At 40.5% G+C, this 27,544-nt stretch overlaps 1 protein-coding gene across 2 annotated transcripts in view; it reads left to right on the plus strand.

The window, feature by feature from the left end:
* The window catches only part of LOC144692898 (serine/threonine-protein phosphatase 4 regulatory subunit 3-like), a 90,146-nt gene that overhangs the window by 43,021 nt on the left and 19,581 nt on the right, over positions 1-27,544 (plus strand). The window contains exons 1-6 of one of the 2 annotated variants that reach the window (XM_078562003.1): positions 7,577-7,654; positions 8,061-8,377; positions 8,467-8,583; positions 11,732-11,848; positions 16,455-16,586; positions 25,159-25,282. In XM_078562003.1, coding sequence (XP_078418129.1) covers positions 8,246-8,377; positions 8,467-8,583; positions 11,732-11,848; positions 16,455-16,586; positions 25,159-25,282 — 622 coding nt within the window. In that variant the 5' untranslated portion in view covers positions 7,577-7,654; positions 8,061-8,245. Of the gene's footprint in view, positions 1-7,576; positions 7,655-8,060; positions 8,378-8,466; positions 8,584-11,731; positions 11,849-16,454; positions 16,587-25,158; positions 25,283-27,544 lie in introns of those variants that run through there. The other variant, XM_078562004.1, reaches the window with a different exon arrangement.

Below are 27,544 nucleotides of genomic sequence, written 5' to 3' on the forward strand. Positions count from 1 at the left end.
CGCAATATGTACTGCAGAATTATGAATACAGTGGTTCATTTTGGCAGGAATCTAACCTTTAACAGGTGGCTGCAGGATTTTACCTTTTTTGTAGGTGAGGAGCTATTGTAAGGACCACTATTTACTGTACTGTTATGTGTTGGAAAACAGGTGCTATTTGAGATGGTCTGTTCATTTATCTTTTTCAGCCTACATCATTTCCAAACTTGATCTTTTGTGATCGCCTTAGTATAATTGACTACGAGACCTTATGAAAATTTTTCCCTAATATTTGGAACTTTAAATGTAGCACAGTCACAACAAATGTTGTTCACTTGTGTGAAATTACTTGATCAGAAAAGAAATTCTGATGACACGTTTTTGCATTAGAATAATTCTGCCTTTTTCTGCGTTTTTTTCAGGTTCAAGGCAAGGACCCCTCGGTGGACATCACACAGGACCTTGTGGATGAATCTGAGGAAGAACGTTTCGATGACATGTCATCACCGGGTTTGGAACTTCCGCCGTGTGAGTTGAGCAGGTTGGAAGAGTTGGCAGAACTAGTTGCGACATCACTACCTTCACCCTTGCGGCGGGAGAAGCTTGCACTTGCACTGGAAAATGAGGGCTACATTAAGAAGCTCTTGGAACTCTTTCACGTGTGTGAGGACTTGGAAAATGTTGAAGGACTACACCACTTGTACGAAATAATCAAGGGAATTTTCCTTTTGAACAGAACTGCACTTTTTGAAGTCATGTTTTCAGAAGAATGTATAATGGACGTAATAGGATGTCTAGAATATGATCCTTCTTTATCCCTGCCAAGAAAACACAGAGAATTTCTGACAAAAACAGCTAAGTTTAAGGAAGTGATTCCCATTTCTGATCCAGAACTTAAACAGAAAATCCACCAGACATACAGAGTACAGTATATTCAGGATATGGTTCTACCTACACCATCTGTATTTGAGGAAAACATGTTATCAACACTTCACTCCTTCATCTTTTTTAATAAAGTTGAAATAGTTGGTATGCTTCAGGTAAGCATTCAACATCTGACAGAAGAAAAGTTGAGCAAGTATAACATAGGCATGTTATTGAATTTGATGTTCTATTTTGTCATGACTAGTTTCAGTTGAGTGTGCTTGTGAATGTTTGTACTGAAGTAAAACCACCCAACATTGCAAATATAGATTTTTGTCCTTCCAGACTTGAGTTATCTGGATTGACCATTTTGAGCCATGTAACATTATGGTGAATTATACCTCTCGCTAGTTGTAATAGTTTTGAGACCAATTTGAGGTGTTAATAAGAATAGCACACCAGAAGTGCTTTTTGGCTTAAGTGCAGTCTTTCTCTTACACTGATGTATGCTAACTAAGTTAGTTTAACATTTTTCCTTATTTGTTATTGCATTGTATATATAGTAACTGAACTGAGAAGCCACATAAAACTCCCTTTCTAGCAATTTCTGGCCATCTTATAAAGCGGTGTGGTTGACGCTTTTGGAGCCGCGGAAAGGGTTTTGTAGGTTCATTGTAAGTTTTGAAGACAAAGTAATACAGTATAAATTGTTTTGGTACTTCAGGAAGAATTTGTTACAAACCTCTTTGCAAAATGGCTAGAAGGCTGGCTGGAAGACTGAATAGATACCATTTACCCATACTTTTTGCTTTCAGAGTGCCAGCGAATTGGAAGTGGGGTCCCACAAGGATCAGTGCTGGGACCACTGTGTTTACAATTTATATTAATGTTGTAGACTTCAGAATTAAAAACACTTTCTAAATTTGGAAGGATAGGCAACACTGAGGAGGACTGAAATGAATTACAGAACAATGTTAATAAACTTGCAGAATCGGCATTAATTGGCCAATGAATTTCAGCATAGTAAAGTGTAAGGTATTCCATTTTATGCAGAAAACTAAGGCCATATGTTACTTGGAAAATAAGAATCTAAATGGAGTAGAGGGGCAAAGAAATCTTGTAATACAAATACATGAATTACCAAAAGTTGTGGTAAAAGTTAATAAGTTCATAACAAAATGCTGGAGGGATAACACTAAAATTTCTAGAATGGTATAGCACCTTAGTTGGGCCACAATTGGAGTACTGTATGCAGTTATGGTTGCCATGTCACAAAAATGATATAGGGGCACTGGAGAAGATGCTAAAAAGATTGACAAGGATGATACCAGAACTGTGAAAGGGAAGGCTGAGTGGTGACTGAGAGGTCTTCAAAATTATGAAAGGCTTTGATAGAGTTGACACAAAGAGTGTTTCCACTTGTGGGGATGAGCAAAACTAGAGGCATCAATATAAGATTGTCACAAAGAAATCAAATAGGCTATTTAGAAGAAACTTCTTTACCCAGAGAGTGGTGTGAATATAGAACTCTCTACCACAGGGACTGGTTGAGATGAATAGCATTGATGCATTTAAGGAAAAACTAAGTAAATACATGAAGGAGAAAGAAATAGAGGTTATGATGATAGTTAGTTGAGGAAGAATAGGAGGAAGTGTGTTTGTGTACATATATGTGTAAACATACAGGCACAATACCTCAAATCCAGCTATCTGAAAACACTTTTTTAAGTGGATTACAAAAGTTTTAATTGCTACCAAATGAGTGAAAAAACTCACTGGCTTGTTCAGGGAGTTGCTGCAGGGCACGATGGTGTGCTGAGTAGTTATCCGGTTTGCGCACCTGATGTTTCCTGCGCTCCAAGTGGCCGGATTGACCCTTGACCTCACCTGACCCAATGCAGAAAAGTTTAGGAAGTTGCACATCGCTGCGCAACTTCAACCTTGAGTGTTTCTCTAGTGCTGCAGTGACACAAGTGATCTTATCAAAGCACTAGCCAGTTTCAGTGTGGCTGCCTTAGACTTGGACTTGATTGCTACCAATCTTTATCTGATTACATTAGAGGTACTGTGCAAAGCCTTGGAACCTTTGTCTGAAAGCTGGCAAGACCCAAAATCCAGCACAGACTTGGTTCTGCGGTTGCTGGTTTTGAGACACTGTACCTGTAGTGTGTGTGTGTTATATACTATATTACATAGTAGATAATATATAAATAGACAACAATTACTTCAACAGTGCGAATGTTGCCAGAGCACTTCATTTAAAGTTGTAATATCCATGTCACATTGCCCTGACCTCAATAGCAGTGAAACAGTTCTGGTAGCTAGGTGCTAAAAAGAGCACCAGCATCCAAAAAGGAAATTAGCAGCAAATCATCTTGCATTTGGGGAAACACAATAAAAATGATTTTCCCTTGTAACTGATTTTATTTCTGTATCTCTGCCTCAAATTGGGAGATTACTTTGTTTTAACGTAAAGCCAGCATCCCACTTTCCAATCTCATAGCCTCCATTACAAGCATTACTTATTTTCACCACTATGCCGTGCCTGGATCTGCTTCTACCTCAGTCCATCCGCTGGTGAACCCTTATCTATGCCTTTGTCACCTCCAGAAACAACTTTTCCAATGCTCTCCTGCTCTCCTGGTTGGTCTCCTAAATAAAACTTGTGGAACAGGGGTTTGAAAGGTGCACATCCTTTCAAAACAATATACTTGAGATGAAAATTGTAAAATCTTTTAATTTGCATTGACTAGGTTGCTAATATATTTAGATGGTTAACTGGCATCAGTTGTTGAATTGAGTGGTTCTGGTATATTAGAAAATACACATGAAGGTTTCTCTATTCAAATGACTGCACCAAATAAGGTGTTAAAACCAGAATCTTATAATGTCTTCTCATTGGCTGAATGTAAATTATTTTAAAAGATGTATTAGAGCATTCACTGGGTCCTAACCTATTCTATATAATTTAGTTTATGATGTTGAAAATGAGCAAGTGCCAGTGAGTCTGCATAATGATATCATGATGCAGCAAAGTTGCTGCAGCAAAATTCCTCGTATAAGCTCCAATTTCCTGTAGCTCATGAATGATGGTCGATTCCTGTTCAAGAATCTATGCATTCTAGCTGTCCTTTATACTGGTAAATATGTTGTGGACTGAGCCCAAAACCTGCTGGTGCAATATAAGATGTGTTGTGAAAGCTGGTTGTTACCCTAGCATACTGAACAACTGAAGTAATGGGATAGAGTCCATAATTTTTTATGGTTCTATTAACCTGCAAGGCTACAGCCCAATTGCTGGAAGGTGGGATCAGAATGGGCAGCTGGATTTTTCAGCTGGTGCAGACATGATGGGTTGAACAGCCTCTTTCTGTGCCATAACTTTTCTATAGTTCTATAATAACAGATACCTCAAAAGCTAAAAGATAAATTTGTGTTTTAGTGGTTAGGTGATGTGTACTGATCTTGTGGGAAGGGAAAATATTCTACGGTTTTGAGCTCTTGGGGAAGTGCATCTTGAATTCAGTGCAGGAGAGAAGAAAACCCTGCAGTAAAGGCATTTCCAGAGTTCTTTTTGCAGTTTCACCTTAAGATATTTTCACCCTAAGACATTTATACAAATGAAATGTAAGTTTTCTATTTGCGTTAAAATTGCAAGTAGCTCAATACTTGAGTGACATTGAAGATTTCACTGAGTTATGATGTGTGCACTATGTTTTTGCACTTGATAGTGTATGATCTCAGTAGCTTAAAGAAAACTTTGGCCGAGTTCAAGAGAATTATAAATCTTTTGTGACGCCAATCCACTAACCAAATTGGCAGGCCAGTAGCAGTTTCCAGTAAATGTACTACTTTTTCTAGCTCATTCCTGAACTCTGGAAAATGACTTTGCCTTAATTATTCCAAGATTCACAAAGTTACATAACTAATGGAACACACACTGAATTTTTGTAGTTTATATTAATAAATTTCTGATAGAATGTACAGAATTTGAGAAATGCACAGAACACTTCAGTCCTAGTATTTCATTTTTAAAGAGATAGAATTTGCATTTTTCTCTGGCTTACGAGATTAGCTGCTGGTACAACATTTGGGGCTCTCATTTTAGTAGAAATCCAATTATTCCAGAATGGCCATGTCAGAAGTTTTAAGACGAGGAAAATTTATTAATGGTTTGACTATTGGCCTTTCCTTTTTAAAATAAACACTAAAATGGGTGCTAAAGCAAAATACTGCGAACATTGGAAATCTGAAATAAAGCAGAAAATTCTGGAAATTCTCAGCAGGCCTGGCAGCGTCTGTGGAGATAGAAATATAGTTAACATTTCAGGATGCTGTTTGCTTATATAACCATCTTTGCACTCAACTGGGTGAAGTGCTTTATGATGTTTTGACTTAAGGTACTGTGTAACTTAATTATTTTAAATAAACCTTGTTGCCCTTTTCTGTATCTTTGGTATATCAGTATTCTAGCTATTGCTTCACTGATGATATGCACAAGGTTAAATTAATGTATTTTGACTTATGATCTAGATGCCCTCAAACTGTATTCTGATATTGTGGTTTAACTTTGCTGAATCATCCGAGTTGACTGGAAATCTTTGGTGAATGACCAGCAATCAAAGCTCAACTCTTATTGACCACATATGTTACATTTCTGAAATAGCACTATCTGAAAGAAAGAGGGACTTCTCCCAGTGTTCTAGCTGACATTCATCCTCAGCCAGTGCTGCCATTGAACAAATTATCTGGCTATTCAATTTGCTGTATTGTCAGCCTGCGCAACAGCCATTGCACTTTAGAATAGAGTGTTATATGAAGAACTTTAAAATGTTTCAGATATTATAGTGTGCTACATAAATGCAAGTCTTTCTAAGCATGAATTTATTCAATAACTGTCATCTTCAATTGCCATGATTGCCAACAACCTTGACATACCTGTAGCCACCCGTAATTCACCTTAATTTCATACAGCTCAAAATGTGATCTCCAGATACAGGAAATGAAAATCAATCGTTGTACTCCTAAGTGTTTTTGACATGTCAAGTGGACATAATGTGAACATTTTGCAAGTTATTGAAATCCTAATAATAACACTGAGGAGGATGGCTACTTTTTTTCCAAAATCTAAATGCTGAATGTTCGCAAACCAGTTTCTGCCAAACAGTTTTTAGTGATGGTGAGAGATAGCATGTGTTATAGAACAGGTGCAATAAAAATATCACTAGCTGCCCTCATTGCATGATATAGCTAGCTCTGCAGTATGACCATTAACTGCTGTCTTCCCTTTCTCCTCTGTCTAATGCCTCCTAATTTTTTCTTGCAATGTACTATGCCAGTATTGGTATCTCAGTCAAACCACTCAGCACCAAATTAATACTGACATCATAAGCAAGTATCAGTCTGGACAGCAATTTAATCTGGCACCAATGTTTGCATAACTAGGCTTTTTCTTTTTAAAAAAAAAACAACTCTCAGCCTGTTTTGATTGTCAGGCCAGGTCAAACCAAACTAATTGTTATCAGTAACTATATCCACCTTAACGGATGTGAATAAAGTCCCTTTTGACTAGCCTTTTGTACACGTACAGAGCGGATAAAAGGAGTTGATTTACTCCCATTTAGGATATGGGTGTCACTGGCAGAGCCAGCCTTTATTGCCCTTCCCAAATTGTGCTCGAGGAACTGGTGGTGAGCAGCCACCTTGAACTGCTGCAGTCCGTGTAATGAAGGTACACCCATAATGCTGTTTTAGGTATGGTGTTCCAGGATTTTGGCCGGTGACAGTGAAGGAATGGGAATATGTTTCCAAGTCAGGTTGGTGTGGGGTTAGAGAGGAACTTGAAGGAGATAGTGTTCCCATGTACCTTCTGCCTTTTTCTTTATAGGTGGTAGAGTTCACAGGTTTGGAAGTTATTGTCGAATATGTCTTCACTGCATACAGTGAGAATGGCAAAATGAGTTTTACCCTAGTCAAAATGTATTTACTGCCCATGCCTGGTTGCCCCAAGAAAATTGAGTGAGCTGCATATTGTGGGACTGGAATTATATGTAGGCCAGAGCAGACAAAGGTGAGCAGTTTTCTAACCATTAGATTTTGACAACAATTTGGCAGCCGCCATCGTCATTTGTTGTTTTTTTTACTGCTGGCTGCCTATTACCATTAATTGGCTTCAACTCAATTTGAGCTTACATCCTCCAGGTTGCTAGACCAGTTCTATATCCACTAGGCTATTATGCCTGTTCGTGTGCAAGTGGAGTTAATAGTATTTGGAAAGGAATCTTAAGGGTAAATCAATACAACTGACTGGCTAAGCATCTGTAGGCAGTGACCGAGTCTCTGTTGCTTACACAGATTATAGCTTTGAAAGTATAAATCTATTTCTCTTCCATGCTTTGGTCATAGTCATGAGGCTCAGTCGTTGAGTATGTTCAAGACTGAGATTGATTGATAGATTTCTATATATTAAAAACATCAAAGGATACAGGGATGGTGCAGGAAAATGGTGTTAAGGTGGAAGATCAACCATGATCTCATAGAATGGCAGAGCAGGTTCGAAGGGCTGAATGGCTTACTACTACTATTTCTTATGTTCTTGTTTTTATTGTGTTAGTGTATTAACAAATGGTTTAGTCATACAGTAAAGCAGGAAAAACCCTTTTCAGTGGGTCACAGGTGGTCTTCTGTCTGTATTTTATCAGAGATCTTGCACTTTTTGTTTTAAATCTTCCAGGAAGATGAGAAGTTCCTGACAGAACTTTTTGCACAGTTAACGGACGATGCTACCGATGATGATAAGAGACAGGAACTGGTAAGTGTGAGAATGTCTGAGAGTTAAATGTGCTGCTGGAGATATGCATAGGGATTGACATTAACCACTAATTTCATTTTGGGCTAGCGCTTATACCTCAAAGCTAAAATGTAATCAGGTGAATAATACACAGGACCAGACCTGTCAGTGTTCCTGTACAGACAATCTTTGGAAGTAACTATTTTCTGCAAATTAATGTGCTTTAATATATGAGGCTCTCGCTTCTGTGTCTGAAGTGTCTAGAGACCTAGCCCTACATACATGAAGATGCTGAACCAGTGAGTTTTTATTTTGTATAGTTGTTTAAAATAGAAGTTGTAAAGACTAGTACTTTGGATGACTCATGACCTATTCTAGTGCAGCCCTGCAGTTGATGCTCCATTTACCTCTGAGCCTTCATTCATAGCATGTATTGGCTGTTGGATATGGAAGAAGCTGAAAAAAAAGCAAGGGGATGCTATTAGGAGGCAGGGCAATACCAGCATCTGCAGAATAAGCGAAAGAACTCTAATCAAAGCATACTGTAAAGTATAAAGCTCTTTCTCCTGTCCTATGGAGAAGCACCTGGACTTCATTTGACAGGAACTGAGAATGACACACTTGGAATCTCAAGCCACACATGGGGAACTGCGAACACTGTCCCATATCTTTCCACTTGTGAAGTGTGTGGGGAGTATTATTAAGACCAATAGAATTGCGATTGTAGTGCTCAAAGCCAGCTTAGTGAGTATCATCAGTCTAGCGGCTGAGTGGAATGAATGTTGACTGGTGGTCTAACTGATCCCCAAAATGTAACTTTGCTTTCATTTCAGGTGAATTTTCTGAAAGAGTTTTGTGCGTTTTCTCAAACTTTACAACCTCAGAACAGGGACTCTTTCTTCAAGACATTGTCAAATATGGGTATACTGCCAGCTCTTGAGGTCATTTTGGTAAGTTGTTAATTAAAGTAGTCAAATTACGGAGGGTACAATTCCAAAGGAAACACAAGCCCTCCAGTACCTCACCAAAATGACCCTCTTTCATGTGAGCCTAACAGTGAGCATCGGGAAGCTGTTTGCCTATGGGAACTCCTGTCCTCCCCTGACCTCCACACATGCAAATGTTTTCAGCAAGTGTTACTCTATGGCAATGGGAAGCCTCATTGATTACCTATTCCCCCTCCACCCCAGCAGCACTGAGACCAATTATAGTAGACTACTTCCACCCAAGCTGTGATCAGACTTAAGGATTCAGTTTGAATCCTACCTGATCGTTGATTCAGTGATTCCCTCAGCCCCATCCCCAGTGCTGCAGTTCCCCATTGGGAAAGAGTCTTTAACCAGGAAATCACATAGTTTCTTTGACCACCCGCTTTGATCAAATGCTTGTTTACTTCTAATTAAAAATGATTCAGGATTTTCGTACATCTATTTAAACTCCATGACATTAGCATTTCACACAACACTTCCTAACAGAAGCTTGCTGTGTGCTAAAGATGTTAATGTTGATGGTGTATATTTTCAAGAACACTTTGCTATGCAAACAGAGTTGTTGTTCTTGGTTAGAGCAGCATGGGATGGATTGTATGCCTTCCATTTGTGTTTCCACTTTAAAGTTCTGTTTTTCTTTCTCAAATGCAGAGCACATCAGCTAAAAGTAGTCGAGCTATTTCACTTAACATGCTTAAAATATTGCCATGCCATATGTAGGGTAAGAGGACTATTTATAATGCAGACTGTCTTCTACTAAAAGCATGTTTAGTCTGTTTTGTGGTAATGAATGGTTAGAAGGGACCAATCAGACACCGGAAATAGAATAGAATATATTTATTGGGCACAGAGGAGAGTCATAGACTCTGAAACCACAGCTGCTGGAGGCCTGAACAGCAGCACCAGGGTGTCATTGGTCCTGCTGCTGGTACACCTTAGATCACTTTGCTTAACTTCTCTCTGCTGACCTGACCATTATCCTCACTTTAGGCCTCACAGAACCTAGTGTGGGGCAGGGGCTAGGTCTCTGAAGAAATATGGGAGCATAATATCTATGTGGAAGAGCTTCACAGGCATCCAGCTTTAGTATGACACCAGCTGCAAGGAATTTGAACTGAATCATGTTATATTGCAATTAGAAACAATGCCAGATTGGCTGCTTCATGCAGTGTTGTCTCAACTCAAAATAAATTAATTATTTTTAAAAAGTGGGGAAGAAAATACATTAGATTCTCCTGTATGAAAATTAATTGCCTTAATCAAAGTCCTGGAGAACTGCGACAGAACAACTTCTACCATCAAGTGACATACAATCATCAGGTGCCTCCATTGATCGCTTGCCAACTCTTTCAGACCTCATGAGCCTTCCAGTCCTGAATGTTTCAGTCATGGTGAATGCCAGGCTTTGTCTCTGATTAGGAATCACAAAAGATGCCAAGTAGAACTGGAATTTCTGGATCAATTTTCTAATGGGGCGCCATACTTGAGGTCAGGCCTTGTAAGGGACATCTCCAACCCTTCCTCTTGGATGGGCATTCAGGGTCAGAGAAATGGGAAGAAAATATATAGGCTGGAATTTTAATGCGGGGACAGAACAGTAAAATAGAACGAGCCATTCTAAACTCCATTGACTTCAGCGAGAGCGTAAAATCCCGCTGCCGTAAAATTCCACCCATAGTTATCAAGAAACTTCTTCACATTTTTTTTTCTCTTCCTAGTCTTTTGGCCCAAATGTTCTCAGTATTCTGGCTGTTTTACATGTAAACTATATCCCCAGTGTATCTGCTACAGGGGCTTTGCCCTTTTGATGCACAAAATGAAGGGGGCCATTCTGATAGCTAGTCATGCCATGATGTTGTCTGCTGCTCCCTGAAACCGGCACCATTTATTCTTTTGAAGTTGCAGTTGTCTATGGCTGCACCATACCATCCTTTCACACAATATTTGAGTAATTGTACAGACCATGTGTCAGGTGAGCTGATTGAAATAGTTGGCTTATACTAAAAATATTTAGAACAGAAGAAGAGGTCTGATTTTTTTTTAGTTTTGTAGGTTTTGATGGATAGATCATTAAAACCACTAGTGTGGTGTTTGAAGGTGATTAAAAGCAAAACCGTGTTAGCCTGTAGCTAGGGTGCAACCTGGAAGTCTGAGGCAGTGAAGTTAAATCTATATCTGGCCTTGGTGAGTCTGCATCTGGCGTACTGTATTAAGACTTTGTCACTGTGTTACAAGAAAGAGGTAGAACTGGCGGGAGACTGATTAATGAACTACAGACTTGGTTGTGAGGAAACATTGTCTACCTTGGGACTTCTCTGACTAGGGAAAAGAATTTAATACTTCTTTGGGCAAGGATTCAAGGACAATGGCCTTCATATCTATTTTTGAATGTGTTTCCTCCAAAATCGTAGTTTCAAGTTACTCCATTGCCCCCCCCCTCCATTATTAACTGCATGACATAATCCAAATTTCCTTTAGCTACAGGTAAAACTTGATGTATGACCGATAGACTGCAAGATGATAAAATCTCGGCAAGCAGCTGTACTTGATCCTCCGCCTTGGCAAACCTTCCTTTGTAGTGGACCCCTCCCCTGCCACTGAATTGCTGTCTGGTTCTGTTATTTTACCAAACCTCGAGATGAGGCGAGCTTGATTCCTCTCCACCGCCATGGATATTACCAGCGGCGGGAACCTCAACAGCATGGTACCCACAAACAGGAGGTTGGCGGCCAATTAAACGAGTTAAGTGGCCAATTAAGGGCATCTTCCTGCCCCTCTGGCATTTGACTGGCAACATGAGGCACTGCCATATCGGGAGACTGCCAGAGACTGGATGAATCATATTAGGGAACAAGATAAAGGAATATAAATTTCTGAATCAGCATAAGGAACCAATCTGATCCATATAGCCTACTGTTCATCTCCAATACTCTTCCTTTGTTGAAAACAATACTATATTACTGTATTTAACATGGAGTAACAGTATCAAAGGTTTTGATGGGGTAATTTGACTGAGATCCCACTGCTTTCTGTCCAAGTCTAACTAACTACTGGGTGATAACTCTGTATGCCTTAATATTTTTAAAATACCACTATGTTGATTTTTCAGGGAATGGATGACATTCAAGTGCGAAGTGCAGCCACCGATATATTTTCCTATTTGGTTGAGTACAATCCATCCATGGTACGAGAATTTGTCATGCAGGAAGCTCAACAGAATGATGATGTGAGTACTTGAAAGCTGGTTTTCTTAAATGTTTGAATTTTGCTGGACCATGGCCTGTTTCGCTCTGTGCAAGCTAGTTGGACTAATGGGATGTGCGCATTGCTGGCAAGGACAGCATTTGTTACCGATCCATAATTTCCCATGAGCCTTGAACTGCTACAATCCACATGGTGTAGGTACGCTCCCCCAGTGCTGTTAGGGAGGAAGTTCTAGGTTTTTGACGCAGTGACGGTGGAGTGATATTAAGATTTTTTTGATCGAGATGTTTAAAATTGTGAAAGCTTGGGACAGAGTAGGTAAAATGTTTCCAGGGATTGAAGGACCTAGAATAAGGGGATATATGTATAAAATTGAGTGTGAAATTTACACAGAGCGGAATAAATATTTTTACACAGGGCTATGAGGCCATGGAATGTACAAGCAGAGTTATTGATTGAAGCAGAGACTCTGTAAACATTTAAGAATAGATTAGATGAAGGAAATGGGACTAAAAGGGCATGGGAATGTGGGATTGTGAGTGCTGCTCCAGGAAGACAAATACCAACATTGACTGTTTGGGTTGAACAGCCTGTTCCTTTGCTTTAAATTCTATGTAATTCCATTTTGGAATATCATTGCTATAAATATGCACAATTTGGTATACTTTGTGTTCATTAAGGCTAGGGATGTTTATATTGTGGAATGAAACAATATCCATTCATACACATTAAGCCATTCTTAGTTCTAGGTTAAATATGGATTGTGTTTTGCACACAATACTGAGCCATTTTACAGTACTTTTTTTGCAGTAGGTGCTAACTTCCCAATTGCACTAAATTGGAGTTACTCATTATTTTCAAATTATTGTACAGTTGAACATCTCTCCCAGCTTCACACTGTGAATTTTTTTTTTGAAGTGTACAGACTGTTACATAGCCAAAAGCAACATCCATTCTGCAACATCCTCATCACTCTGACCACTCAAATCTGTGTTTTGGTGTTTTCCTGCTCTTTGTTGGCCAGGGCACCAGGAGAACACTGCTCCTTTTCAAATAGGGCTTATGCAACTTTTAACATTTCATCTGAACAGACAGGCAGAACTTTAGTTTAGCACCCCACCTGAAGGGTATGATTTCTGACAGTGAGCTTAAGTGCTTATGAGCTTTGAACCAAAACTTTCTGCTCTGAATTGATCCAAGATGGCAATTTTCAAGCTTACTTAAGTTTGTTGAGATCCACCACACTGGCAATTTAATGAAACAAGATTTAGTGCCAATGAGCTTGTTTCATGTAAAATCATGTAGAAGTTTATACTCGGTGCATTTATAATATATCATACCTTATATATTATACCTTCTATATAAAACGGAATACCAAAATTGCAGTATGAGTAGGGGTTTGATTCCTCTAAAGTGTCAAAAATGTTTTTTACACGTGCCCCAAATCTGCATGTTGTATGTATCTGGTTTTACCATGTCATTGGAATCTTCATAGACTGAGACAAAATCCCCACTTTGCCTTTATGTGTCAGACACCAAGCAAGACTTCAAATCAATCAATGAATCTCATCTCTTGAGAACAAAATAAAAACAGTTACAATTCTTTAAAGTTATGGGCCATTAAATCTGAAATAAAAAGCCAATATCAGTAATGGTTTCTGTGAAACTACCGCACTGTTTAAAAACCCATCTGGTTCACTAATGTCCTTTAGGGAAGGAGTTTAGTGGTTGGGTATATGATGATGCTTTTTCAGTACAGTATTAAGTATGTATATTATAGCACAAATTCCTAGGAACCGAAATACAACATCAGTGTAAATCTGCTAAAATATTTTATTATAAGGGACCATTGCTGTACTTCTAGAGAAGGGAAAAAATTACCTCCAATATGAAGTATTTAGTTGTTCTTACAGTTTCACTTTCTCCCCCACCTCCTTGTTACACTGTTTGATTATCAGAGGAATTGTGTTTTGTGTGAATTAGGCAGATAAGGAGAGCTGTAGATGCTTAGGCCAGCTCAGCAGCCCTTTTGCAGTGCAGCAAGGTCCTGTGAGATTGATGCTAAAACTGTCTCCAATACCTTAACAGAGATCAGGCTATTTTCTTATAGGAGTGGAAGCTATTCTGAAATGTGAGCATCAGCCACGATAAGGGATGGTGAGGAGAGGTGAGGTGCGGGCGCATAAAAGGGAAATACACATGCACATAGTTGAAACCGAGAATAGAAATTGCTTAAGGGAAACAATTGATGTCTTGATGTTTCAACAATTCACACACACAAAAGACCTGTTAAACATTGGCGCTGAGCTGAGTTATAAAGCACTTTGCAGCACACCCTGCTCACTACAACCTTTACTTTCAAGTAACTATCTAGTCCCTGTTATAATTTTTTAAGATCTCTCTGATTAACCCTCCAAGCTTTTCTGATCCAGGGTACGCTAATTTATCAAATCTCTCTTCATGACTTTAACCCCTCATCCTTGGTAACATCCTGGTTAATTTACCCCACACCTTTTCTCTATTAGTTTTATAGTCTTTCTGTAGTGCAATGTTCATATTTGTACACAGCACTCTATTTAATTAATACAATTAAGGCCTTGTAGAACATCAGCATAATTACCTTGTTTTTTTATAAGTCCCTGGATAGGAAACCAGGATTCCTTGCACTTTTTTTTGCCTTATCTAATAGAGCCATCACCTTTTTAGTGGCTTGTGTCTGAACACCGAGTTATCTCTGCTCCTTTACTCCATTTACTTCTGGCAATTTTTCAGTGTACTTCCTTTACATATTCCAAAATCTAGCATTTTTAATTATAATATAGAGGACTTAGAAACTAGTTATGGAAATTATACAAAATATACTACTATATTTGTAATTTCCAATTATTCACTCACCCTTTTGTGTAAAGTGCTTGAAGCACAAAGATGTCGTAGCTACAATTCCTTACTGGCAAAAATTCCTTATCCTTCGAAGCTCATGTTCGCACATTGAAGTGTCAAACCAGAAATTACAATGTTACAGGAAGTAATTAAGATTTGTAATTGGACTGCTAGAGTTCTCCTATGGTCTTTGTGCAATGGTGCTTGCAGCATATGCAGAAAAGACTGTGAAGTGTTACTTTAGATAGTGAATGCAATCAGCAGTCACAAAAAACTTGCATTTGTCAGTTCAGACTGGTTTGTGGTTTTCACTGGAATTTATGCCCACTGTGATGAGAAAAGATTTCAAATTAAACCTAGTAGAAACACAATCCAGTTTATTTAATCACTATAATCTAGACAGCCCTGGTTTATAGGGAATAATAGAACTGTTACATATTCTTAAAAGAAAATTGATTAATGGTTGTTGGAAACAGCGACAGCTTGTATGCCTTTAGTGTGGTAAAATATCTAAAAGCGTTTCACGGGAGCATTATCAGACATTATTTGATGCAGAGCCACACAGAATTCTCTATCCCAGAGAGGTATGGATAATCCGTCATTAAGTATGTTCAAGACTGAGATCAATAGATTCTTGGAATCCAAGTGAATCAAGGGATATGGAGATCAGTCAGGAAAGTGGAGTTGAGCTTGAAGATCAGCCATGATCTTAGTGAATGGCAGAGCAAACTCAAAAGGCCATATGGCCCACACCTGCCCCCAATTCCTAAGGTATAAGAAGATGTTAGGGCAAATGACCTGGAGCTTAGGTTGAGATGGTTTTTAATGAACATCTTGAAGAAGAGGGAGGGAATTCCAGAGCTTAGGGCATTGGCAGCTAAAGGAAATGCTTTCAATCTTGGGAGCAATTAAAATCGGGGATGCACAACAGGCCAGAATTAGCGGAGTGCAGATATTTTGGTTGTGGGGCGGGAGGGGCAAGGTCAGAGAGGGATTTGAAAATAAGGATGAGAATTTTAATATCAAGCTGTTGCTTAACTGGGAGCCAGCATAGGTCCGCAAACAGAGGGTTGATAGGTGAATGGGACTTTGCTGTCTGTATTCTAATTCACACGGAGCTTTGGATCACTTCAAGTTTACAGAGGGTAGAACGTGAGAGACAGGCCAGGAGTGCATTGGAATAGTTAAATCCAGATGTGACAAAAGCATGATGAGCGTTTCAGCAGCAAGTGAACCGAGGGTAGGGATGGAGTTGGGCAATGTTACAGAGCTGAAAATAGGCAGTTTTAGCGATGGTGTGTTAATGCGGCTGAATCTGAGGGTCAAATGTACCGAGTTTGCGAACTGCCTGGTTTAGCCTCAGACAGTTACCAGGCAGAAGGTTGGAGTCCTTAGCTAGGGAATGGAGTTTATGGAGGGAACTGAAGAAAATTGGTTCGGCCTGTTCAGTATTTAGTTGGAGGAAATTTCTGCTCTTTCAGTACTGAGTGTCGGGCAAGCATTTTGTACAGAAAACAGTCAGAATCGTGGAATATAATCCCCAAAATCAGCTTTAGGCACTTTCGAGTATCATTGATTACGCACAAAGCAGGGAGGAAAGACTAAATCAACACACTTTCCTGAAATTAAATGACAGAGAAACTAAGAACATCTGCTTGTGCTGCTTGTATTGTGATTAGCTGTGTACATTAGTTCACAGCTTGGTTTGATTATGAAACTTATGGCTATTGATGTACATTTTTTTTTAGGATATCCTCCTCATCAACCTCATCATTGAACATATGATTTGTGATCCAGACCCTGAGCTGGGCGGCGCAGTCCAACTTATGGGACTACTCCGCACTTTAGTTGACCCGGAGAACATGTTGGCCACAGCCAATGTAAGTCTATATTTTTTTTAAAGGTACATTCGATGTTTCAGTTATCCAGGTGTTCATTACTGCCCATTTTCTACTGTGTGCCTGTTTTTATATTTATATAATATATATGCCAAGTTCATCTTATTCCATACACCTCCAAGCTCAATTAAACATAGAAAATAGGAGCAGGAGTAGGCCATTCGGCCCTTCGAACCTGCACCACCATTCATTATGATCATGGCTGATCATCCAACTCAATAGCCTGCTCCTGCTTTCTCCCCATAACCTTTGATCCCCTTCGCCCCAAGAGCTATGTCTAACTCCTTCTTGATAGAAACAAATTCTATCAGCCTTTCTGGTTGCCATCTCTAGCTGAGTCCATTGATGTTGACCCTTGGCATTTTGCTCAGCCCTGAACTCTGCTTTCTTCACTGCATTTTTCCATTACCAGGATTTCTTTCTTTGTCCTTCAAAACATTTGTGACTGCCTCCACCTCTGCCACAAAATCTCAGTCCATAATTTCTTTTAGTCACTGTTTTAGGAAAATCAGCAGCCAATTTGTGCATTGCAAGCTCCCACAAAGAGCAAAATGATAATGACCAGGTATCTACTTTTTGTGTTGTCAATTGAGGGATAAATATTGGCCAAGACAGCCCTGCTGTTCTTCAAAATAATGCCATGGGATTTTTCATGCCTACTTGAGAGCCTCAATTTAATGTCTCAAAAGAAAGATGGCACCTCTTACAGAGCAGTAATCCCTCAGTACTACAATGTTAGAACTTGAGCTCGCAACCCTCTGAGTCCGAGATGAGAGTGCTAAACACTGAGCCAAGACTGACAAAGGAAAGATCCCTAAAGGAAAGGTGCTTATTAAAATCCCTCCTTGGTATTACCTAGCCCTATACATAATTTCCTTCATGCTCCCTCTTATTGAACACCACTGACAGATACTCTTTCAACCCTTAACCCTCCCCCCTCCAAGTTCCCTTCTTCAGCACTGTCACCTTGTCGCTTCCTCCCTGTTTTTCCCTTCTCTTTGATTGCGCTTCTCCTACTGCTAACTACTTTCCCCTTGCTGCTCTCTGCCCATCCTGTTTTGTATCTTCATATATGGAGAACATTATAGAAATTAAACACTAAGATAAAAGCAAAATACTGCAGATGCTGGAAATCTGAAATAAAAACTGAAAATGCTGGAAAAACTCAGTAAGTTTGGCAGCATCTGTGGAGAGAGAAACAGTGTTAGCATTTTGAGTCCATATGGCTCTTCTTCAGAGCTCTGAAGAAGTCATATGGACTCGCAACGTTAACTCTGTTTCTCTCTCCACAGATGCTGCCAAACCTGCTGAGCTTTTGCAGCATTTTCTGTTTTTATTATAGGAATTAAGTTGTAATTCAGATGTGTACATGCAAACATGCCTTCGTATCCCCTGTGAGTGGGGGATTTAAAAAGCATCAGGCGATGCCTTAAGGAGAGATAGAAAGTACATCTTTGGAGCTGGCTGACTGGTTTATCATCCGCCAGTTTGACTAATCTGGGAATCTTTATTAGTTCAACAGGTGAAGTCTTGCACAATTGTAAACATCAGTTTCAGCCCTCCGGAGTAAAGCCTTTTTTTTTCCAGGATTTGCTTTACCATTCCACAGTTAGTGAGCACAGGTTACGTTTGATCATAAATGCACAATATAGTTTCCTAAATGATACTTTATAGTGTTGTTGCAATATGCCTTCCTTGCATTAGATATCTGACCCCTCTTTTTGCCGTTGAAGTCCTTTCCCTTGATACTGATTCTTAAAAGCCTGAGCTCGAAGGTTTTAAAATTTCCAGCTAAAACTTCCACTTCTGTTTGTCCCTACTTGATTTGTTCACCAACAGAAATTGTTATCCCAAAAAAATGCACCTAATCAAAAATAGTTAATGCTCTCAGCATCAAATTTCAAATACTAAGCATTTTTTGGTAAACTGTGTGCACATGCATGCATTTTGTTGTTGTGATTTGAGAGCCATAAGAAAAAAGCAAGTGGCACACTTTTTTCTGTTATCGGTCTACTGGATTGCCTGATACTCAAAGTGCTTTGAGATCATTGAGGGTGGTACCCTCAGCTTTTCAAAGGACCCATGAAAGGCGCATGCATCAATTGCTATTGTATCCTGCTAAGAAATACAGTCCAAAGCAATGAAATCTGCAAAATTTGTCACTGTAACTATATTGGGTAGGAGATGGGAGAGATGGGCACAGCAGGCAATGAAGCTGATGTTTGTGTGACCAGTCACTGATTAAGATTACAGTTTAGCACTGGTAAATTAGGAAGGCTTCATGCAGATGGTGGAATTTGAATTTGATAAAAAATCTGGAATTAAAAGTCCAGTGGTGACCATGAAACCGTTGTTGATTGTTGTAAAAACCCATCTGGTTCACTAATGTCCTTTGAGGAAGGAAATCTGTTGTCCTTACCTGGTCTGGCCTACATGTGACTCCAGGCTCTCAGCAATGTGGTTGACTCTTAAATGTCTGCTGAAATGGCCTAGCAAGCCACTCAGTTGTAACAAACTGCTACAAAGACACCAAAAAGGAATGAAACCTGGCAGACCACTCGACATCGACCTAGGCAGCGGAAATGACAACGGCAAAGGCAAATTCAGCTCTGTCGACCCTGCAAAGTCCTCCTTACTAATATCTGGGGGCTAGTGCCAAAATTGGGAGAGCTGTCTCACAGACTAGTCAAGCAACATAGTCATCCTCACGGAATCATACCTTAGAGATAATGTCCCAGACTCCACCATCACCATCCCCGGATATGCCCTGTCCCACCGGCAGGACATATCCAGCAGAGGTGGTGGCACAGTGTTATACAGTCATGAGGGAGTTGCCCTGGGAGTCCTCAACCTCGACTCTGGACCCCATGAAGTCTCGTGGAATCAGGTCAAACATGGGCAAGAAAACCCCCTGCTGATTACCACCTACCACCCTCCCTCAGCTGATGAATCAGTGCTCCTCCATGTTGCACATCACTTGGAGGAAGCACTGAGGGTGGCAAGGGCGCAGAATGTATCTGAGTGGTGGACTTCAATGTCCATCACCAAGAATGGCTCGGTAGCACCACTACTTACCAAGCTGGCCGAGCCCTAAATAACATAGCTGCTAGACTGGGCCAGCGGGAGATGATGATGGAACCAACAAGAGGGAAAAATATACTTGACGTCACCAACCTGCCTGCCGCAGATGCATCTGTCCATGACAGTATCGGTAGGAGTGACCACCGCGCAGTCATTGTGGAGAAGAAGACCCACCTTCACATTGAAGATACCCTCCATGGTGTTGTGTGGCACTACCACCATGCTAAATGGGATATATTTCGAATTGATTTAGCAACTCAAGACTGGGCATCCATGAGGCGCTGTGGGCCATCAGCAGCAGCAGAATTGTACTCAAACACAATCTGTAACCCCGTGGCCTGGCATATCCCCTACTCTACCATTACCATCAAGCTAGGATCAACCCTGGTTCAGTGAAGAGTGCAGGAGGGCATGCCAGGAGCAGCACCAGGCATACCTAAAAATGAGGTGTCAACCCGGTGTAGCTATAAAACAGGACTACTTGCGTGCCAAACAGCATAAGCAGCAAGTGATAGTCAGAGCTAAGCAATCCCACAACCAATGGATCAGATCTAAGCTCTGCAGTCCTGCCACATCCAGTTGTGAATGGTGGTGGACAATTAAACAACTCGCTGGAGGAGGACTCTCCACAAATATTCCCATCCTCGATGGAGGAGCCCAGCACGTCAGTGCAAAAGATAAGGCTGAAGCATTTGCAACAATCTTCAGCCAGAAGTGTCGAGTGGATAATCCATCTCGGCCTCCTCGGAAGTCCCCAGCATCACAGATGCCAGTCTTCAGCCAATTCGATTCACTTCACGTGATATCAAGAAATGGCTGAAGGCACTGGATACTGCAAAGGCTATGGGCCCTGACAATATTCCGGCAATAGTACTGAAGACTTGAGCTCCAGAACTTGCTGCACTCCTAGCCAAGCTGTTCCAGTACAGCTACAACACAGGCATCTACCCGGCTATGTGGAAACTTACCCAGGTATTCCTGTACACAAAAAGCAGGACAAATTCAACCCGGCAATTACTGCCTCATCAGTCTGCTCTCGATCATCAGTAAAGTAATGGAAGGGGTCATCAACAGTGCTATCAAGCGGCACTGGCTTAGCAATAACCTGCTCACTGATGCCCAGTATAGGCTCTGCCGGGGCCACTCAGCTCCTGACCTGACTACAGCCTTGGTTCATACATGGACAAAAGAGCTGAACTCCTGAGGTGAGGTGAGAGTGACTGCCCTTGACATCAAGGCAGCATTTGACTGAGTGTGGCATCAAGGAGCCCTAGCAAAACTGGAGTCAATAGGGATCAGGGGGAAAACTCTCCACTGGTTGGAGTCATACCTAGCACAAAGGATGATGGTTATGGTTGTTGGAGGTCAGTCATCCCAGCTCCAGGACATCAGTGCAGGAGTTCCTCAGGGTAGTGTCCTAGACCCAACCATCTTCAGCTGCTTCATCAATGACCTTCCTTCCATCAGGTCAGAAGTGGGGATCTTTGCTGATGATTGCACAATGTTCAGTATCATTCGCTACTCAGATACTGAAGCAGTACATGTCCAAATGCAGCAAGACCTGGACAATATCCAGGCTTGGGCTAAGTGGCAAGTAACATTCACGCCACACAAGCGTCAGGCAATGACCATCTCCAACAAGAGAATCCAACCATCGCCCCTTGATGTTCAATGGCATTACCATCACTGAATCCCCCACTATCAACATCCTGGGGGGTTACCATTGACCAGAAACTAAACTCGACTAGCCATATAAATACTGTGACTACAGGAGCAGGTCCGAGGTTAGGAATCGTGCAACGAGTAACTCACCTCCTGACTCCCCAAAACCTGTCCACCATCTACAAGGCACCAGTCAGGCATGTGATGGAATACTCCCCACTTGTCTGGATGAGTGCAGCTCCTACAATACTGAAGAAGCTGGATACCGACCAGGACAAAACAGTCCACTTGATTGGCACCACATCCACAAACATTCACTCCCTGCACCACCGACACACACTAGCAGCAGTGTGTACCATCTACAAGATGCACTGCAGGAATTCACCAAGACTCCTTAGACAGCACCTTCCAAACCCACGACCACTACCACCTAGAAGGACAAGGGCAGCAGATAAATGGGAACACCACCACCTGGAAGTTCCCCTCCAAGTCACTCATCATCCTGACTTGGAAGTATATCGCCGTTCCTTCACTGTTGCTGGGACAAAATCCTGGAACTCCCTCCCTAACAGCACTGTGGGTGTACCTACACCACATGGACTGCAGCGGTTCAAAAAGGCAGCTCACCACCACCTTCTCAAGGGCAACTAGGGGTGGATAGTAAATGCTGGTCCAGCCAGTGAAGCCCACATCCTGTGAATGAATAAAAGAAAAAGAAAAAAAAATTGGCTAAACCAGTGAATCTGGGAAAGAAAGACAAAGTGGCTAGGAACATAAGAAATAGAAGCAGAGGTAGACCATATATATGCCCCTTGATCCTGCTCCTCAATTTAATGTGATTGTGGCTGATCTCCTGCCTTGGCTCCAATTTCTTGCCGACTCCCCATACCCCTTGATTCCGTGAGGTTAATATTGATAGGTGCCCAGTTAACAATCAAAACTTAGCAGTGGCGTATTTTTAGCAGCCCGTGGAAGATAAATGAGATTATTTTGCCTGTCTCCAAACAATCCCTTTGAGGCATTGAGTCGGAGAGAGACAGACATTGAGACTGATTTGTTTCAGGTATATGTGCCTTGGGATTAGTGCAGAAATACGCTGGTAATACTCCACAGGGTTGGTCAGCTGTCACCCAGGCTATTGGGTATAGGCAGTGATGCCTTAATTTGTTCACTCATTACGTTACAATGCTATGAGTTCTAACCCTGCTTAAATGCATTCTTCATTTTGAAAGCTGCCTGTGCTTCACCCAATGGATTTGTGTATTACTGCCAGGCTGTATTTCCAAGCATTGGAGCATTTTGCCCCAATGGCAAGCTCTTTAATGCACGCCATCTAACTTAAATTCCAAGCACAGTGATTTCCCTTAGAATGTTACTAATTGTGAGAAAAATACATACTCCAGAATTGTCTGGTAGTAATCTGGTGTGCTGAAATAAATCAAACCTACAGCAGGATGATAGCGAACAGCTGCATATTTCAGCTTCCCACTGCCCTGATGCTGCAATAGAAGGAAAGGCAAAATGGGGCTCAGGAGTGAAAGCATGCAAAGCTGACATTTATTAAAGTAGTTTGGAGCATTAGACCACTATATAAAGCTTCAATTGATCAGCGAAACAGACTTGAGGGGCTGAATTACAGCCTCTTCCTACGAAACTAGTTATCCACAAGATCATTGATCTCTTTCTCTCACTCATTTGTTTTTTCCTCACATGCCCGTTCGTTTTCTGTTACCTCCCCGCTCCTCTGATTTAAATATATAACAAATTTTCTGATCCTGCTGGCAGTGTCTTTGGAGGTCACTGCTGCAGCAATCTTTCCTGTCCTTAAGTCTGAAGTTGCACGGAAACCATGTTTATGGAAAGGTCTCTAACTAAACTGCATGCATCTAACTTAAATCCCAAGTACAATGATTTCCCTTAGGTGCTAACTATGAATCTATGATAGTCCAAATAGTTTATCAAAAGGTGAGGCAAAACATAATTTGTCGATCCATCTGTTTTACTGTCCATCAAGGACAAATAAGTTCCTCTTCAACCCGCACACCACCCTGACTTAGAAATATGTTGCTGTTTCTTCATCATTGCTAGGTCAAAATCCTCCCTACCTAACAGCACTGTGAAAGTACGTTCACCACACGGACTGCAGTGTTTCAAGGTGATTCACCACCGCTTCTCAAGGGCAGTTAACCGGCCCATCACACCTGTGCTTGATCTTTGAAAGAGCTTGTGGAATACATAGTATGATGCGCCTTCCTCTTTATTGCTCATAACTTTAAATGACACCTCATTGGGAATTTAATTTGGCGTCCTTCATTCACTGTTCCATAAGTTATCCCTTCAATGTGAGGGTTTTCGTTTTGCAAAGTGTTCTCTAACTTGATCCTAAAGTCTTGTTAGCTGCAATAGTTGAAATTATTTTGCTTAGTTACAGATAGATTTGGGGATTGATTCCATTGAGTTCTCTGCCAGTGCCAAAACGAGTTGTTTGCTATTGGATTTCTGTAAATGCAACTCAGCTGGCATTAGGTCACACAAGCTACCACTTCACTTTCCAGGTTGGCATCCTTTCCTGGGTTCTTATAGGGTTTCCTACCTTAGATAGTTTCCGAGTTGCATGTAGCCAAGTGCTGGGATGAACTAGACTAAACATTACCAATTAGTAGTCATAACCCTAGAAGCATGTACATGTTTCCTCGAAGATTGAGCAACATTGAACCAACCTTTAATTTCTTTCATCAGACAGATTTCTGGAAGATGAGCGTGTTTAATGTAGCTGTTGTGGATTCTTGTAGTGCTATGATTCAGATCCCTCAACAGTTCCCTCTATTGGGTAGCTGAGGGATGTAAGTAATTGATGTGAATATTTTTGATTAGCTTGAGCAGAACTTTGAATCCAAGAATTGTTACTGCTTGGACATCAGTGATCATTCTGCTATTTATAAAGGATCACAACTCTGCAGTTTTTGAGTACTATTGGTACCATTGATAGAGTAGCATAATTATGTCTGTCTAGAACCAATCTGGAGTTAGGTCTGGAGTAAATGAGTGTGTGAATCTCTGTCCTTATTAAGCACTTCGAGGTAGGTCACATCGCAGGAGCAATCAAACTCCCTGTACTATGTCTCAAAAAGGTTCCTTATTCTCAACCACAGAAAGGCAGCAGTGCGATATTTTTTGCATTCTCTGTGGCCATTTTAAATGAGCTTGGCAATTTAGTGATGAATTAAGGGCAGTTATGTGGATTGTGCCTTAACCCCAGGAGAAATTGGATTGAGTACTTGATTGGCTTTCACCTCTGGGAGTACTAAAGTGTAGCCCAATAAAAATATCTTTAGTATGGTGTATCCCCTTGCTAAAACTGTAAACAGATTATCTTGAATTTGGAAAGATGCTGTGTGAAATATTAGCCTGGATGGTGGGTGACCACTAATGTGTGATGTGCTTCTCTTGTTATATGTGTGTTTATTTTAATTCCTCACCTTTGAGTTCCTTCCATCGCTGCCACCAGCAACAACAGACCTGTAATTATCACTACAGCTACAGTTTAAATCCCATCCCTAGTCCAGATTGGAAGAACAAAATCTTTCATTATTTTGCCAGACCTTGAAGTATTTTTTAGTAAGTGTAAGATGTTCTCTGACCAACCTTTTCAACATCAGGTTCTGCTTCTTGGATCGTGATTGCATGTATAGTAAAGTATTAATTAATGGTCATTATGTTGCAGTCAGTCCCTCTGGGCTATTGGATTTGTAGTACATTTTCCATTCTGGTGACAGGGAAGTCTAAATTCAGATGTATTTTTTTTGTGTAGAAAACAGAGAAGACTGAATTCTTGAGTTTCTTTTACAAACACTGCATGCATGTCCTGACTGCCCCCTTGCTGGCGAATACCACTGAGGAGAAGCCCAGCAAAGGTGAGCCATCTCCGTATAATGGTCAGTACCAATCATCATCTTACCTTCAGCGTGTAGCATGCAAATACACTTGTGTCAAAATATTGCATGGTGATGAAGGGACTTGCTCGGCAACTCAAGTCCCAGCATTATCTGTTTCTGAAACCCAGCAGCGCTGGCTGTGATGAGCATTTTTTGTTAGTTCCTAGGTGAAACATCTTTGCTTAAGAAAAGGAAACTGAGAATGCAGCCCTCATCGCAAATATGGGCCTTGTCAGTGGGTCAGAGACTTGTCTTTTTTTTAACTCTGATCAGCAAAATATAGTATGTAATGATTTTTTTTTTAAAGATTCTGGGCTTGGAGAGTTGGGGTTCTTCAGTTCATTTTCAGTTAATGCCTTTCCCAACAGCACCTGACCATCCATTAAAAAAAAGGTCCTCTAAATGGCTGTAGACTGTGCTACATGAACCACCCTGCAAAAGGTGTATAGAATCAAATAAGGGAGAAAGTCAATGGGATTAAATGGTTGGAGTTGGGCAGCACACTTAAGGTAAATCCTCCAGAATAAGGATAGGGGTTTATTTCCTTGCTCTATCTGTTTAACTTCTGTGTGTTTTTATTGCTTACGGTACACTTTAAAGTTGTGGCGTTTGGCTCAGAGAATGGGTGAACAGAGATAGTTCTATGAGGTGTGTTTAGAGGTGTTGAAGTTGCACAGAATTTTGATGCATCTCAGTCATGTTTGTGCAACTTGAAAATGTTGTGTCTGTGGAATTACGTTTTGGAGTTCAAATTTCTCTGCATGATTGCTTGGATTTGCTGAGGCAAACTTCTTGAAACATAGGGGAGTACATTTTCAGAGTCCTTTGCTAAACTTAGTTTTAGGAAATTAAAATCAAGTGGTAATATTTGGTGACTAAAGTCAAGTTTTTATTTTTATTTTGATTATTTCTATCTAAAATATTTTTCAATTCCTTGAATTCATTTGAAGACAATCCAAACACAAATTTGATACTCAGCAAGCTTTTGAGAAGACATAATAATCACTTCTGCCCCTGTCACCATTAAGGACTCCCAAGTTAGATATACATGCAGACGAAAGTTCTTTTGATTATACTAACATCCTCCATTGATACAAATACAAGAAAGTAGCAAGTATTCTACTGGTGTGCTGATTTTATGTGTGTATCTCTAAGTGAAATTGTGTATTTTGATTGAGTCCTGTAAGAACTGTTTTGTTATAAACTTTTGTTGGACTAGATTGTGCAGTCTGGTTTTAAGACTATCTCCCCTGCCTCCCTCCCCCATGTCCTATGCATTGTGCCACTCACAAATGGACACATGGGATACTAATTACACCATCAGATTTTGTGTCACTGATTACAGTTACATAATGTTAAATGTTTAAATGGTATATTGGGTGATGGGTTGTTGTGTCACAAACGGGGCAATGTAGAATTTTGAGGAAAATGATCTGATTGTTTAATATTTTCTACTGTAATTCAAATTGAGCACAGCTGCTGTTCTCAGAACTTGTAGAAAACTCACCCAATATTTTGAGGACCGTGACAGTAGGCAATGCCACTGGTTTTCTGTTTCAGAAAGTCTTATTGCTTTCTACTTCACGTGGTTTTATTCCAGCTACTTATTTTCAAAGCCATTTCCCACTCTAACAAGAAACCTGTATTCTTGCAGTCAGTGTCATTTTTAATATTGGCAGGTATTTGAATTTTTTTTTGGCTGCTCCCAGAAGTGCTTCCTGTGCTGGACCAGAGCTGAAGGACTTCCTCTGGAGATACCTGCACAGCTCTGTACCAAAGAAGAAAGATTAAGTGTTACTCATCAGTCTAAGACCATGGGTATGTAAAGGTCTGACATGAGCTGCTTTGCTCGGCAGAAACTGGAGATGAACTCAGTGTTTCTTCTCATTTACAGAAGAGTCAATACTTTCACAATAATGAGGGCATTAAAAATCAGTGGAACCTTAAGCAGTTAAACGTAGGGATGATCAAGTGGCATTTAATATACTAAATGACTACTTTTTTTTTCAATCATCGGGGACACTGTAGTATCCAACATCAAGCGCATATTAACAAACTTTGATAATGAAGACCATAAGACATAGGAGCAGAAATTAGGCCATTCGGCCCATCGAGTCTGCTCCGCCATTCAATCATGGCTGATAAGTTTCTCAACCCCATTCTCCCGCCTTCTCCCCGAAACCTTTGCCATAGATTCACCACTCTCTGGCTAAAGAAGTTTCTCCTCATCTCTGTCCTAAAAGGTCTTCCCTTTATTCTGAG

This window comes from Cetorhinus maximus, chromosome 18, assembly GCF_964194155.1.
Source record: "Cetorhinus maximus chromosome 18, sCetMax3.hap1.1, whole genome shotgun sequence".
Lineage (NCBI taxonomy): Eukaryota > Metazoa > Chordata > Chondrichthyes > Lamniformes > Cetorhinidae > Cetorhinus > Cetorhinus maximus.